Below are 16,607 nucleotides of genomic sequence, written 5' to 3'. Positions count from 1 at the left end.
GAATTTCGTCCTCTTCCTCAGAAGCATCATCACCATCAATTCACTAGGCAAAGAAGGGGATACTAAAGTATTGACAGTGCTATGGTAAATGTTTAAAACCATGGGTCTTGGTACCTGTACTTTTGTTAAGAAGATCAGTACCCAAGACTGGGCTTAGGTCTACTCTGGGGAGTACTGAGAAATAGGGACTACTAGCGCTCTCTCTCACATGCTGTTGAGGCAATACCGTGAAGTAATCTGAAGGATCAAAAGTGTCAACTGAAACCTGAATAGGTTCTATAGACAAACACTGGCAAAGAAGCTTCAGTCAGTACCCAGGCCTGTGCCGAATGTAGTCGGTTTCTTTCCATTATGGTGGGTGTGGCCCAAAGAGGCCAAAGCTTTGGACAATTTCGGGTTTGCCTGTACTAAAGTGGCACACTTGGGTACTGCAGGTGCTGACTCAGCATTACAAGAACCTTGGTGGGAGCTAAACGACTTGCAACGCACAGAATCGATTGTGCTTGTTTGAGATTGTGCCGAGGCAGGAACACCCATCTCCGATACCCTTTGAACCTCATCTGATGTAAAAAGGACAATCAGTACAGAAGGCCAAGCCTTGCAATTTTGTAGCTTTCACACGAGAGGTACTCGCAAATGGGTACACCTAGAGTAAATTCATGAACAGTGGTGAAAGGTCACTTGGGATCTGAGGTTGCGACCTTCACACTGGTACAGAGAGGCAATGCCGAACAGAGGCCATGCCCAGTGTCGATTCCCTCTTAACATTTGTATGCAAAGTCTCCTATCCATAAGCGAAGTCCACAGTGGCTTGTGGTACCGGATCCTTTTTGCACTTGGAGATTAAGCAGGTGTTCAGCAATCTGGGTTTGACACCAACACAGAACTGACAGCAACTCACTGAATGGAAGCTTCCAAGACATCTCACACAGGCACTATGAGGATCAGCTGCAGAGAAGTGCTTACCTCATCATATGCATCACTTGAAACCTGTTGTCAATGCCACTCGCAGAGAAGGAAGCATTCTTGTAGAAATATAGCCAATCAACTTGGAAAATATGCCTCTCAATGAGAAGAGACCGCAAAAAGAAAGAGGAGAGGAAAAAGTTACTGCACAAAAGAGTCATGGGCATGAAGAAGCTCATCCCACGTCCAACCGATACACAGAAACAGTGGTACTGGGTGGTGACGGTTGGTGAGGAGAGGGTGGCCAGGGACATGGAGGCATTTACACGACTACGGACCACATTTTAAATGACAGCATTCCCCTTTGGAGAAGTGGTTTTGCCATCCAGTTGGCAGTGCAGGCATGCCCAACCAGTTAGGAAGTAGAGTGAGCAGAACACTGGACTACTTACAGATTTGACAAAGGCATTTCACTTGAGTTATCTCAAATATTGAATTGGTCAATTACAACTGATCCAGGATGCTGCAGTCCATCGTATTACAGGCTTCAAAGAACAATGACATCCTTCCATCATAACACGCATTCATTGACTCCTTTATTGTACAGAGGATTTGTTTCAAGGTACGTTGTAATGTCCACAAGACCATTTTTAACTAATGCACTGCATTCCGGCAAGACAAGAGATATCGTTGCTCTCTGCAGAGATTATCGCATTCTTCAAAGTAAAGCATTAGTGAGAGTTTGTTTTGAAAAAGCCAGACAAGACAGATAATGTTGCTCAGTAATGCACTCAATTTAACAGAATAGTTTATGTCCTGAATGCTAGGTTTCACATCAATGGGATCCTCCAAGTCTGAATATTCCCCCTCCTCACCAGAGTCCTCCGTAGACAACTCACACCTCCTGTCTTTCTTTCGCCTGAAGGTCTTCTTTCTATAGATATATGGCCTACCGCGGATGGAAGCCACTATGTCGCCGTATATAAAACGGTGAACACAGGATCTCCTCCCGAGAGCGCCTGAACAAGAGGAAAAAAAGATGGTGGCTAAAAAAAAAAAAAACTCGATAGATCAGTTTGTGGAGCAGAAGGCGTTGGCGTGCTCTTCCAGACCTCCTTATGAAATGCAGAAAAAAAGTCAGCAGGAATCAAGGCTAAGCAAGACCGGAAGCAAGGAGTCCAGAACCGAGTAAACTGGAAGTCAACAATACACACAAGAGAAAAGCAGGTAAGACACAAGGACAAAGCGGGAGAGGGAGGCTGAACAACTGTGCCGGAACAAGCGAGAAGGAACAGGGCCACCAGCAGACGGTAGGAAACAAAAGACAGGGAAAATAAACAAAGGGAGCCGCAGAGAACCGCAGAAGAAAGAGGTGAGGTAAGGCAACAGAGAGAGGAGTAAGGAGGCGAGCCGCAGTAAAAACGGCGGCGGAAGAGGCACAGAAAAAGCAAAGCCGATAAGGGGCCGGAGAAAATGAAGGCAGAAGGCAGCAGAGGCTCCAAGAGGAAATCACAAGGGAGCGTATAACCCAAAGCGAAAGGAAACTCCAAAGCGGTTGCAACGCGAAGCCGAAACAGGGGGCGGGGCTAAAGTAGGAAACAAAGATATGGTCAGAAAGACTAGACCGTCAAAGGGAAGAATGTAAAGAACGTGAAGGGCATTTCAATGGCGGTGTAAACGCCAGGAAGGCCACAAGCGCCAGGATGGCAGGTGCGTGACAGTCTACCACAAACCTTACTCCTGACATAAAATGATCTCTTCTTCCCAACGACATCACTTTTAAATGTATGGATTTCATATACCACGGCAAAAATCCCGGCTTATCACCAAGTGATCAACAAACAACATTGTTTTCAGTGAAATAGTTCTGCATCAATACATCCGTTCAGACTTAGGGATTTGAACTCAATGAAATATAGCTTTGCATTGGTGTTGGCACAATTGAAAAAAGAGGATAACTTATTTAACATAGTGAAATTGCGCTATACACAGATAAAAATAATTCAAGCAAAACTAGTACAGTTGCACAAAATAGGTTTCTGTGAACCACTACTGAAGCATGGTGGTCTTACACCTACGTTATGCATTTATGTACACAAAGGAAGTTATTTAAAAAGAAGTACCATACCGATACATCAGTGAGGAGTCTTCTTCATCCCCGTGCATGAGGTTCTGAACTAACTGGAGAATGCTAACCATATCCTGCCCACTGCAAGGGTGACAAGAGGGGAAGAGGGAGAGGTTAAAGATTTGGTTGACATTTCAGTGTCTCATTATGAGCACATGCACAGCTCCTAGTACAATCGCACAGAAGCCTTAGTGAAGGACATACTTCGGGTGTGTGTCACAGTTGTAAGGCAGCAATGCTGGAATTATCCTCACATAAAAGTCCTGTGGCAATTTGGCAATATAGCTTTATTATATTAAATATTGATATTAGCTAAAGCCAACTGGAAGCATACAGAAGTACCTACAGGGAATGCCATTGTATACAAGCTCACGTCTTGTCTAGGGGCCTTTACTATTTAATCATACTACAGAAAGTAGTTTAACAGATCATATGTTGAGGCACAAAGTCTACAATACAGCAAGACAAAATGCTTTCAAAAGAACATTAGACTTCACAGTGCGTATACATGTCAAGACTACACACCTGCCTTGCAGAGGTCCAGGAATATCTTTTCTTGAATATTTCTTGTCTTTTTCATCTTCGATTCGTCTAATGTGAGAAAATGCAATTTAACTCAAGGTACTTTTATAGACAGCAAATACACAAACCTATACATATTTTTAATTTAGCAAATTCAGTCAATCCTTAGGAATCAAAAGACGGGAAAGAAATAAAGGATACATATACGGAATAAAAATCATGTAAATGAATATCACGTCCAGCATAATTATGCACCTTAAGCACACTGGGTGGGCAACACTACCAATCAGAATGCTCAGTGCCTGGACATTGTATAAGCCTGTTTTTTTGCTATTGCATACCTCGTGCTCTTAACATTTCTATGCATAAATCTGGGGTGACCCATTACACAATGAGGCAAGATGTTGGTGTTTTCAGCTACTGTCACTTGTTTTCAGTTGCTAATGGGTTGGATTCAGTGATAAACGACAGCTCTCAGAGCAAGCTGGCGGCTGCTCCAGCTGGCTCACAATGCAACCCCTGTTCAAAAGTGAACGGCCCTTCACGGGCGTCTGGTGATTTCCCTATAGACCCCCTACACCATGGGCCTCTTTTCTGATGGTACTTTGCATTTTTTACATTGTCGCATGGTGCACGTATAGTCCTGATGTGTACACATTTTAAAATGAGGGAGACTGATGGTTCCTGCGTGGGGGGAAATGCACTACAATGAAGGAACAGACATGATGCAGACAAACAGTACTACTCTACATACAGGTCATGGCTCGCAATAGAATAGACTACTGGACAGCTACATCCCCCAACCCCTATGTTCCCTGCTGGCTCGCACCCGATTCACTCCCGCTCCCTACCGACCCCATACTCACGCACCACCAATACAAACGCCATACCATGGTCCTGCACTTTCCTCTACTCGCTCAATGTATTTTACAACTGTACTACAAAGACAAAGAAACGCATAAAATAAAATGCATGTTAAACAACCACCATTACATTCGGTCATTGCCCTCCAAAGCATACACCTCCTGTTTCTATTCACCCACCATTCACACCTAAGTGACATGCTAAAGACTAAAGCCAAAACCAATCCATTACCTACACACACAGCTGAGCATACAACAAATGTAACATGTATCGGCTGCTTAAATGTAGAAGACAAACGGGATCACATCAAGAGCAGAGCTATGAGGGGGCCCGGGAATGGGCTTTATTTTAGTAGCCAGCTTGGGACAAAAACAGTGCATGAGTTAGCTCAACAGCATGTGACAAAACAGCCGGGTTCGAACCCCAGTAAGGGAGCAGCATAAAACAAACGCGCCACGCGCGTTCAGGAAGGATTCTCAAGAATTAAGGGAACAATAGCCGATTTGAGCAAATACTAAAGGAACATTGTTCCCTTTAGTTCCGGCACACTTCGACCTCCGATTCGAACAAGAACCATTTCTGGCCATCCCCCTGTAACATAAAACTTGTGGCTTTCTAGGAAACAAAGCACAGACCCACTTGGGGATTCAAAAGTGAAGCTCTGTGGGTTGCACATTTCTCCATTTACATGGGAAATTACATGTACCTACACTTTGCCAGTGAGTAATGAAGGATCAGTGTCAGATGTTCATGTATTGTGCGATGTGTTCAAGGCATGCACACAGGGCATCTGAATAGGAAAGGGACGAGGGAAGCTATAATCGATCAGAAGAGAACAGAGATGAAGAAATGGAACTGAAATCCTTACGATTTAGAGCCAGCGTGGGGATGAAGGACTCCATACGGCACACTATTAAGGCTCAGGTGCACCGTATTCAGAAACGAGTGGACTAGGTGGTAACATTTTTTTTTATTTGGTCTGAGATGTTAGGAGTTCTGGAGAAACAAGACAAAGCACTGCCATGGTTCCCAAAGCATGAGGCAGACCGCACAACCCTTGTATCTATAACATATTGAGGATGGATTGCATACCAAACCTAGGTCAATTAATACTTTATCACAGCTTATGCAATTCCTCGTTCCGGCATGTCGATCCAATATTCAAGAATAGCTAAATGACTATGCTATGTCTGGAGAATAAATACAGGGAATGCTTAGGTAGATCTATTACCTTAGAAGAAGTAATGACTGTTACTAGAGAACTAGCTGCTGTGAAGGGGCACGTTCCGTGCCCCTTCCCAGCAGCTAGTTCAACAGTGATCCAACACTTGGGAGTTTTACAAATACCATGCATATATTCCTACTCAAACTCCTCCAGCAGTATCAGCACTCATTGGAAAAGGGAAAACTCACTCATACAGCTATGGGGATTACATAACTGTCTTTGTGAAACATGGTAGAGATGGCGAGCTGTGCACTTCGAATCATCCAAACTCCAAAGTATAAAATGCAATATTTCCCAGAAGTATACTAACATTTACTTTGTGCATATTTGCTGTCATCTGTATGCATGCCTCTTGAAGGACAAACATGAGGGCTCTACCGCATGTGCAAATTACAAGGGGAGAGGGGTGAGAAGAAAAGTGGATACCCTTGAGATTATATATATATATATATGATACATTACTCACCGTAATCGTATTTCTGATGCTTGTATCTGCTTAGATTCACATGCTGTGCATAGGCCGACATCTAGTGGAAGCTGCGGAGTATTACAGTTTGTTTTTCGAAAGTCGAAAATGGGGCGTCGACACAGGCGTGCCAGTAATACTATCCCTAGTGTGACGTCCACTGTACCCAAGATCCCTCACGCGTGTAGGATCCTCAGATTGTATTTTTTCTGACATGAGGAAGCATGAGGAGTAGCGTGAGTACAGATAATCCAAGCAGATAGACAGAAAGGTAAGACTACAAGCAATCATGCGCCTTCTCTCGGAGGGGAGGAAGGGTGGGTCGCATGTGAATCTAAGCAGATACAAGCATCAGAAATACGATTACGGTGAGTAATGTATCCCTTCTGAGGCTTGTGGAATCTGCTTAGATCACATGCTGTGCATAGATTAGCGAGCAGTACCAGAAGAAGGAGGTGGGATGTGAGAAGGGTCATGAGCAAACAGGTGTCTTAGAACCGCTTGTCCCACTTGTGTATCTGTCTTGGAATGAGTGTCAATGCAGTAATGCTGAGTAAAAGTGTGAATAGAGCTCCAAGTAGCCGCTTTGCAAATGGTGTCGAGGGGAACATTTGCAATGAAAGCCAGAGTGGCACCAATGCCTCTAGTAGAGTGGGCCCTTGGCGTAAAAGGCAGAGTCTTTTTAGAAAGAGAGTAACACAGCTGTATACAGTTGATAATCCACTTCGAGATAGCGCCCTTAGAGACGCGATCCCCCTCTCTGCCTGTAGCTACGGAGACAAACAGTTGATCTGTTTTCCTTAGCGGTCTGGTTTTATTTACATAGTATAGGACCGCCCTACGCACATCTAGGGTGTGTAGTTTCACCTCAGCCGAGCTTTGCGGGTTTTGGAAGAAAGCCGGAAGCTCGATGGACTGGTTTACATGGAATTTGGATATGAATTTAGGTGAGAACCTAGGGTGTGTGCGTAAAACCAGTTTGTCCTTGTGGATAGTAAAGAAAGGATCCTGCACTGACAGAGCCTGAATTTCACTGACCCTTCTTATGGAGGTAATGGCTACTAAGAAGGCCGTTTTATAAGTCAGGTGTTTGAGACTACTTTTATGCATGGGTTCGAATGGGGGTCCCACGAGCTTAGCTAGCACCACGTTGAGGTCCCATCCTGGCGGTGGGTTCGAAATAGGAGGGTGAAGTCTCTTTACTCCTTCCATGAAGGCTTTAACCACTGGTACTTTCCACCACGAGACCTTGTTATGGGATGTGGTGTAAGCCGAGAGGGCTGCCAGGTGTACTTTTAGCGAGTTAAAAACCAACCCTGCATCCAGCAGGTGGAGCATGTATGTTACAACGTTGGAAGGAGTGCAATCAACCGGGTTGATTTGTTTATTCTGGCACCAGATAACGAATCTTTTCCACTTATCAAAGTAACAGTGCCTTGTATTTGGTTTCCTGGACTCCTTTAGAATGTCCATACACCTCTGTGGTAATTTGAGATGTCCAAACTCTATGACTTCAGGAGCCATGCTGCTAGGTTCATAGAGTTGGGTTTCTGATGCACTGTTTGACCCTGTTGCTGGGACAGTAGGTTGTACCAGGCTGGGAGTCTGATGGGTTCGCACACCGCCATCCTGCGTAGGTGTGGAAACCATGGTTGTCTCGCCCACATGGGAGCAACTAGGATGAGCGTCATCGATTCCTTGTTCATCTTGTATACCACCTTCCTGATGAGAGGAGTTGGTGGAAAAGCGTACGCAAACATCCCTGACCAGTTCATCCACAGGGCATTCCCTTGGGAGTCTGGCTGGGGGAACCTGGACGCAAATCCTGGGCATTGTTTGTTTTCGCTTGTGGCGAATAGGTCTATAGTGGGGAAACCCCACTGAGAGAAGAGATCTTCTACTACGTCTCTGTGAAGGACCCATTCGTGTTCTTCTGGGAGGGAGTCTCTGCTTAGAGTATCCGCTAGGGAATTGAGCTCCCCTGGAACATGTTGCGATGACAGGAAGATGTTCCGTCTGAGTGCCCATATCCATATTTTCTGGGCAAGCTTGGACAGATTTGGCGAGCGAGTCCCCCCTTGCTTGTTCAGATAGAACATGGCTGTCGTGCTGTCCGTCCTGACCTGCACCGACAGGTTCAGTAGATGGGGCTCGAACGCCTTTAGCGCTCGGAATACTGCCAGAAGCTCTAGCAGATTGATGTGGTTCTTGGCTACTGAGTGAGACCAGAGACCCTGAGCTGTGTGGTGGAGATGGTGATCTCCCCACCCAGTCAGGCATGCATCTGTAGTCACCACGGCTTGTACTTCGGGATCGTAAAAGAGTTTCCCCTTTGCGAGATTCTCTCTTGTCCACCAGTGTAGGCTCTGAACGAGTGTTGGCGAAACGACCACTAGATCGTCCCAATGACCACTTGCCTGAGACCACTGTTTCGCCAACCATTCCTGCATGGGACGCATGCGCAGACGCGCGTGGGGGACCAGGTAAATGCATGACGCCATCATGCCCAGTAACCGCATAGCTTTGCGTACTGTTATCTGTTGACCTGACTGATAATACGGAATTTGCAGAAGTATATTCCGAATTCTCTCTTCCGAAGGGAAGGTCAATCCTTTCTGAGTATCTAGGATAGCTCCTAGAAACTGTTTTGAGGTGCTTGGCACCAGACTTGACTTTTTCTCGTTGATGGAGAAGCCTAATTCGTGGAGGAGGTCGATAGTCCTCTGAATGTTTGACCTGCAAATTCCCGGGGTTTCCCCCGTTATGAGCCAGTCGTCCAGATAAGGGTACACCGGGATTGCTTCCCTGCGTAGGTGTGCAGCCGCCACCGCCAGTACCTTGGTGAATACCCTTGGTGCTGAGGCTATCCCGAAGGGCAGTACCTTGAATTGGTAGTGGCGGCTGTCCACCTTGAAGCGCAAGTACTTCCTGTGCGCTGGGAGCATGGAAATATGAAAATAAGCATCTTTCATATCCAAGGTTGCCATGTAATCCCCCTTTTTTAGGAGGGGGATTACCTCTTGTAGCGTGGTCATACGGAATTTTTGGGGCTTGACATACTTGTTGGCAGGCCGTAAGTCTAATACTGGGCGCATTGTCAAATCTTTCTTTGGCACAAGGAAGTAAGTTGAATAGATACCCTTGTTTACCTGGTGTCCTGGGACGAGTTCTATCGCGTCCTTTTCTAGCAGAATGGCGATCTCCTCGAGAAGGATCCTTTGATGCTCTAGGGAGTGCACTCTTTGTCGTGGAGGATGGTTCCGGGGACACTGCAGTAGTTCTATACAATATCCTGCGGATACTGTTGACAGCACCCATCTGTCTGAGGTGATCCCTTCCCATGCTTGGGTGAAGGTGGAAATGCGTCCCCCTACTGGGGTTGCGTGGCAAGGGACCCTGAGCTGAGCGTCACTGTTTTGGTGGAGGCGTGCCACCTCCCTTGTTGGGGCTGCCTCTGCCTCTTCCACGACCTCTCTTGTTACCCCTGCCGTAACTCTGGGTAGACTGCAGGTTGTTATTCCATTGTGTACCCTGTCCCTGGGCATAGTTGCCTCTTTGTGAATTTTGGCCGTGTGGGCGACGAAAATTACTGTTCCCCCTCTGGTTAGGGGGTATGTTGGTAAGCTGGCCAAGGGATTTGAGAGTCTCATATTCATCTTTGGCATTTTTAAGTGCGTCTTCGACCGCTTTCCCAAACAATAGGTCGGGTTCCACTGGCTTGTCTATTAAAGAAGCCTGGGTTTCTGTCTTGAATCCCGACTGCCGTAACCACGCATGTCTCTTGATAACAGTACCTTCTGCTATCAATCTCCCTGCGTTGTCAGCGGCGTCGAAAGTTGCTTTTAAAATGCAACCAGACACGGCTCTCCCCTCTGCCGAGATCCGAGCCAGCTGGCCCTTTAATGGTTTTGGAGCAGAGGCAATGAGCGCCGCGACTTCTTCCCATTGATGGCAATTGTAACTAGCCAACAGGGTGGTGGAATTCGCAATCCTTGCTTGGTAGGCGGACGTTGAGGCTACCTTCCTGCCAAACCCGTAAAGTTTTTTGCTCTCCTTGTCGGGAGGAGCTTCTGATGAAGATAAGGGCGTGCCAGCCCTTTTTCTAGTGTTGGTAACCACTAGGGAATCTGGTTTAAGATGTCCCCTTATATACAGAGGGTCAGACTGGGCTGCCCGGAAAATCTTTTCAATTCTGGGGTTGACAGCTCTGGTGAGGTTCGGATTCACCAGGGAAGGATCAATTCTTCGTTGGATGGATTTGAGGATAGGGATGGTCTGAGCGACCGGTCTTCTCTCTCCTACAAACTCCTCCGCGAAGTCCCTTTCCTCCTGTACACCGTGGGTGTCGATGTGGAAGTGTTCCGCTGCTCGAGCGAGAACCTCGTTAAGGAGGGGCTGGTTATCAATTGGAGAGTCAGTAACTGGGGCTTCGCTTTGTACTGGGGAATCTACTCTGTAAATTTCCTGCTCATCTTCTCCCTCCTCCAGGTCCTCATCCTCTGCATAGTAATCTGTCCCGGTTTGTTCTTCCATAATGTTAAACTCCTGGTCCTCTTCAGGGAAAACTTGTCCCTGGTAACTGGGGAGTGGAGTAGAATATGGAGTGGAGTAAGGCTGAACCTCGAAGGGTTCAGGTCTTTCGACCCGGGGCTTTTTACTTAGCGGGATAGGATCGGAGGAGCCTGAGGGTGTGGCCCCTTGAGGGTTATATGAAAGAAAGTGTTCTGGGTTCTTATCATAAAAATCAGCCAAGGAAGACATCCTAGACATAACCCTGTCTAGGTCTTCACTGGACCATTCCCTGGAACAGGGTATTACTTTAGCAGGTGATGATTTATGGGACTTTTCAAGGGTAGACTTGTGTTTGCTTGTCTGCCTAGGGTGAGAGGATGGCTTTACAGGGGTTGAAGGCTGTGCTTTCCGCTGTTTCCCCCCCTCCCCGTGCGTGGAAAAATGTTTTCCCTGTCCCTTGGAGGCCTCAGACTTTCGACGCCTGGCGCCGAGGGTCTGGAGAGGTATCTGTGTGCTTCGGGCGTGGGGCCTCACTGGTGTTAACCGCGGTCTCGGTATCTTGGAGCGCGGCCTGGGGGTGGAAGTCGTCTTCGTCTCCCGACGATCGAACTTCCGTTAATGTGTGTAGCGAGGCACTCTTGGCAAGAGTGGATGATTGCCTTGCGTCGTGAGGCGATCTCGATCAAGAGCGCCCAGAGGACACCGAGTCGGACCGTTCTTTTTGTGCCTCTTTCCGGGAAGTCGACGTCGTCGAGGTCCGGTTGGTCTTAGTGTGTTTAATGTGTGTTAGGTGTGTAGCGCTTGCGTCGCCGGGGGTCTTCCCCATAGCCGCCCTGCCGGACGACCTTCCGAGGTCGGGGACCTGCGCTCGTCGGCTGTCTTTCGACGCCTCAATGCCCTCGCCGTCCGAAAGTGAGGCGTCGCTGCCATCGCTGAAGGCGCCCTCCGCTGCCATGGCCTCCTGCCTGGCGTGGTGGGCCCAACGCTTTGTCGAACGGTCCTTAAGTGTCTTAGGTTTAAACCTACTACACGCTCTGCAGTTCGCTTCGGGGTGATCCCTCGGCAAGCAGAGATTGCACGTGGCGTGCCTGTCGACCCAAGGGTATTTGCGATTGCACTTGGGGCAGAATTGAAAAGGGGTACCCTCCATACGCACCTTAAGGCAGCGGGCTGCTAAGTGTAGGAATATATAAAATGTAACTATATATCAAGAGTGAAGAGTATGTACCACCCCCCACTCTCCCTACTTGTAAGGGCCGAGGCCAGCGGCCTACTAGGCCCGGGCCGAGGCCAGCGGCCTTCCGAGGCCCAGATCCGTCGTGCAGCAGTCGACGGTCGATGACTTCTCCAGCCGTTGTCGAGGTTGAGGGTCGACGTTGGGGTGGGGAAGGGAATGAATAAGAATTATAATTATAATAACAGCAAAAGTATGGCTAAGGCCAGGGAACTCCGCAAGATGCTTCCGACCAGTATGGCGGAAAAAAACAATCTGAGGATCCTACACGCGTGAGGGATCTTGGGTACAGTGGACGTCACACTAGGGATAGTATTACTGGCACGCCTGTGTCGACGCCCCATTTTCGACTTTCGAAAAACAAACTGTAATACTCCGCAGCTTCCACTAGATGTCGGCCTATGCACAGCATGTGATCTAAGCAGATTCCACAAGCCTCAGAAATATATATATGCACACACACACATATAGCAAATAAAGGGGCGCACACAGGCGTGCTGTGAGGTAGCACATCGGAATTCAAAAATAGTTATCAAAAAGGGATCAAAATAAAAAAACCTTATTCAACACAGCATCATAAGGAAGCGCCCATGACGACGCGTTTCGCTCCCTTCAAAGTAGCTTGGTCATAGAATAACGAATCAAACACTGCCTTCATTGTAAGGGAGGCATGCACTTCCTCTCTTTCCAAGACATCTATACAAATGCCATTGAAATAAACGGGTCATATTTAGCGACCATATTTGGAGTTGTACAGCAGCCATTCATAAACAAAGTTGAACAATGTGCCATCTCTCTGTGCTAACATGTCCATCGCTCTTGTCAAATCATTTAATATTTAGATAGCATTACAGTTACACAAACTGGAAGAATGAACAATAAAAATCAATTCTCAAGATTTCAGCAAACTACTTCTAGAAGACCGGTCCTGAGTACTTGCAATTATTCATCTAATGTGTTCTCCATGGCTGGTCACTCAAGTAATTATTAATTGTTAAACAACTTCTAAAGATTAGCATATGGTTTGAACCCAGTTGCGGTGTAAGCATTATCAAATTCCTTTATTTGACATATGCCTCACAGAGCACAAATACAAAATGAATCTATTAACCATAAACACTTAAAATATCAGTGCAGATTACATAATTAAAAGCTATAAAATCCATCTAGCAATACATAAGTGAGATTTATGCACTCGCTCTTTGAAACCTCAATTAATGCGAGTCTCTACCATATTTTAAATATTCATTTTTAAGGGTTTCATTTCTTTTTAGTCCAGCTCTATTAATTTCCCATTGGTTCTGAGTTTCTCGTATCTACCATTCATTAACACAGCACCATTTGCCTAGCTATATGTTCAATATTTTCTCTTTGCAAGAGGGGCTTTAACAATTAAATTTCTTTTTATCCAAGCTCTATGCTGAGATGTGCCCACTAGTTTGGTGGTGCTCATAGCTTCCATTTATTTACAGAGGATTAATGCTGTGGTTATGTATTCAATATTTTTCATTCACAAGAGTGACTTTAAATGGACGGACCTTAAATGGGAATATTTTGGGGACAGGCATAAACTGTTCTCGTATTTCTTTGATACAAGGGCATGCTGGACATTCCTCCTTGTAGGTCTCATCCTATTTGTGGGTGTCCAGTCATAATGTCGAATACAATAATGTCGAAAGCCAAAATGTCGAAAATATTTAATCGAAAATAAAAATGTCGAATTACAAAAATGTCGAATTTTTTTCGATTTTTTTTCGAATTAATGTTTAAATAAATAATTAATTAATTATAGTTTATAAAACATAATTTTTTTAAATGGTTAAGGGTATATCCATGGTGGGTGGGGGGATGTGGAGGAGGGGGGGGTTGGGATGGGATTTTTTAATAATTAATTATTTAATTAATGTTTAAGTAAATATTTTTTTTAAAAAATTAAAGGTATATCCATGGGGGATGTTGGGGGGGATGGGGAGGAGGGGGGTTGGGGTAGGGGATGGGGGGTTTGGGGGGAGGACCCCCCAATAAAAAACGTTAGTATGTGTGACATTTTACATAGTTATTTTAACATTGGTTTTTCGATTTTTTTTTCGACATTTTATTTTCGAATTAATGACTTTTTCTATTATATGTATGTGTTTTCGACATTTTTGCATTCGACATTTTTGCATTCGACATTTTTGTAATTCGAGATTATTTTTTCGATATTATGACTATAAACCCTATTTGTGTAATAATACTGAAAGTGGTAAACTGGCAAATCGAAACTATGTATAGGGATCTTCCAAATGCTGGCGCAAGTGAATTTAAAGACCCTTCGTAACTGATCTGTCTCTCTTGTTAGCCTGGTAAGTGCATGCAGCTGCCAAGTAGTCACATGCTGATATTGCTTCTTCTTCATTTAACTAAGTTGCATATTTATCTCTTACAGTTGCTTTGCTACATTCACTAATATTTGCAGTGTTATACCATAACTATGCAAGCTCCACAGGTAAGGCAGTTTTTATATATGTTTAGGTTATAGAACCCCTCCTCTTGTGCCAATACATTGGTCATGGCTCTGTTTGCTGCCACATGAGGTGTGATCATTGTCGGATCCAATAATATACAGATTTGAAATACTTTTCATCACATTATATTTTTGGTTCAATTCCCTTTGAAGAAGTTTAGACGTGCTTTTAGGCAAATATAGCACTCTCTTTAAGAATGTATTTTCAACAGATTATACGGATTCTGTGTAGCCCATACTTCGGAACCAAATAGGGCTGCTGATTCTTAAAAAATGATCTTTATTTGTCATTTTCAAACAAGCATGTGCTAGATATTACAATACAAAACAAACAGTACAAGGGAAAAATTGTACATCTTAGCACGCACAACTATTAAATATCAACCATGCCTCAGAGTACATATGCATCAGGGCAATAATTACTAATCCTAATAACATTAATTCAACTACCAAAGGATTGTCCATATTTCCAAACATTTAGACAAAAAGCACAAAACAAACGCTTATACACACACCAACAACAACAGAAACTATACCTCTGTTTTGCTATTACCCAAACACTTAGATTAACCAGTTATTCAATCTGATGTTCCATTACCATACAAATCATTAAAACGCTTCCACAAGATCCAATAAACTTCCTCCTTACCCTTTCTTCGACACAGGACTAGTTCAAACTCAGATAATATCAGTATATCATTAATCCAACCATCAACTTGCGGCTTCTTCTTGGTTTTCCATACTTTCAAAACCTGTTTCGCTGCTATCAAAAGGATTCGGTCTACCCAGCTCCCATACAAACAAGCCGTCAAACATCCATTATTCGGTTGGATATTGTAAATATTGTGAGAGCAGGGGAAACAGCCCCAAACCCATGCTTGGCAGCGAAATTAAGAATTACATTACAGGATCCGTCTAGACAAATGCACGATTTTTCTAATTGTTTGGTCGATTTTTAGTTGCCATTAGCCTTATGCTCAAATAGTCAAATCTACTCACTTGTTCTAGGCCCGATTCATTAATTTCTAGATGTAGGATCTCCAATTTCAATTAGAAGCCGTGTTCAAATGCGCTAAAAACCCGAGTCAATAGATGGCACAAAGATCAAGATCACAATTATTAAGTGTAAGAAGGTCCTCACACCATGCGTATACTGTTTGAAATGCAAAGTGCATACAAAGAATGAAAGAAAGGCGGGAAGAGAGAAAATACAAATAATAAAAAAATCCTTATCAACAATTCATCACTCTGTAACATACACATTCTCAAGGGACCATGGTGATGACAAGACTCAGATGACCGATCTGATCCTAGGGTCGCCCTCCAGAAAAGATTACTATCCAGATCAATGTTAAGACTTTCATAAACCCGTAAAATACTAAATTCACCATTCAGCCTCACAGAACATTGAAAAGGGATGAAAAAAAACCTTCTGCTAGATGCTCTGTGAATAACTTCATCCACATTATGTCAGAGACGTAGTTTCGGAATTCAAAATACATTTTGTTCCAACTGCCTTCCTTTCCATTCCCGGTTCCCACCTCTCTGAATTTACCATTGTATCCATTCCAATTTTAAAAAAAATCTTTAAGGCTTCCAGAATATACCACTTGCAAGTGTTTGGCCATGGGATATGTGAACTCTGCATTTTATTATAGCTCTCACAAGGTGCAAAATACACATCTTTAACTTGAAAGTGGTACTTCCAACATGCCACTTGTTGCACCCACATCTCAAAACATATATGACTTAATCAGTGTAACGTGATCTTGGAATAGATATTGAAATTATAACCAAAAACTACGGTGGCAATATGTTGTGAAATTCAAAGCATATTGACAAGCATTGCATTTGGGTCACTTGTAGAAGCTCTTATTTAAGTCAATCAGCAAAGAAATGCCCAACTTCACTTGCTATATTCTGACTTGTCTTTTACCAAGAAGCTAGAAATCAAATTGTCCTAAAGGGAGGGTGATATTCATTAAGTGATGTTTCGTTTTGTATCCAATAGTGGTGCCAAATTCTTATCAGCTCTTAGGAAATGCCAGTGTTCACAAATAATACATTTGACATATTGTGATTTATTACTGTAAGTCAAAATAAGCCTAGCTTCCTCTTGCTCACTTTGTCTATCCACAGGGTCTTTAACTGGTGGTAACCAAATATCTCATTCAAGAGATTATGCTTTGCTGTATTCATAATGAATGACCTTGGTGGGGTATTTATTTATTTCGAATTTCCCCC

At 44.3% G+C, this 16,607-nt stretch overlaps 1 protein-coding gene across 1 annotated transcript in view; it reads right to left on the bottom strand.

Annotated features, from left to right (window-relative positions):
• PDXDC1 (pyridoxal dependent decarboxylase domain containing 1) overlaps window positions 1-16,607 on the bottom strand; it is a 1,210,974-nt gene that overhangs the window by 1,008,492 nt on the left and 185,875 nt on the right. Inside the window, exons 3-4 of the mRNA XM_069647127.1 lie at window positions 3,560-3,625; window positions 3,035-3,115 (exon numbers count right to left, since the gene is read on the bottom strand). Of these exons, the coding sequence (XP_069503228.1) occupies window positions 3,035-3,115; window positions 3,560-3,625 (147 nt within the window). The remainder of the gene's footprint in view (window positions 1-3,034; window positions 3,116-3,559; window positions 3,626-16,607) is intronic.

This window comes from Ambystoma mexicanum, chromosome 2q (assembly GCF_040938575.1).
Source record: "Ambystoma mexicanum isolate Mex_15411 chromosome 2q, UKY_AmexF1_1, whole genome shotgun sequence".
Classification (NCBI taxonomy): Eukaryota; Metazoa; Chordata; class Amphibia; order Caudata; family Ambystomatidae; genus Ambystoma; species Ambystoma mexicanum.
This window is presented reverse-complemented; position numbering and strand designations above follow the sequence as displayed.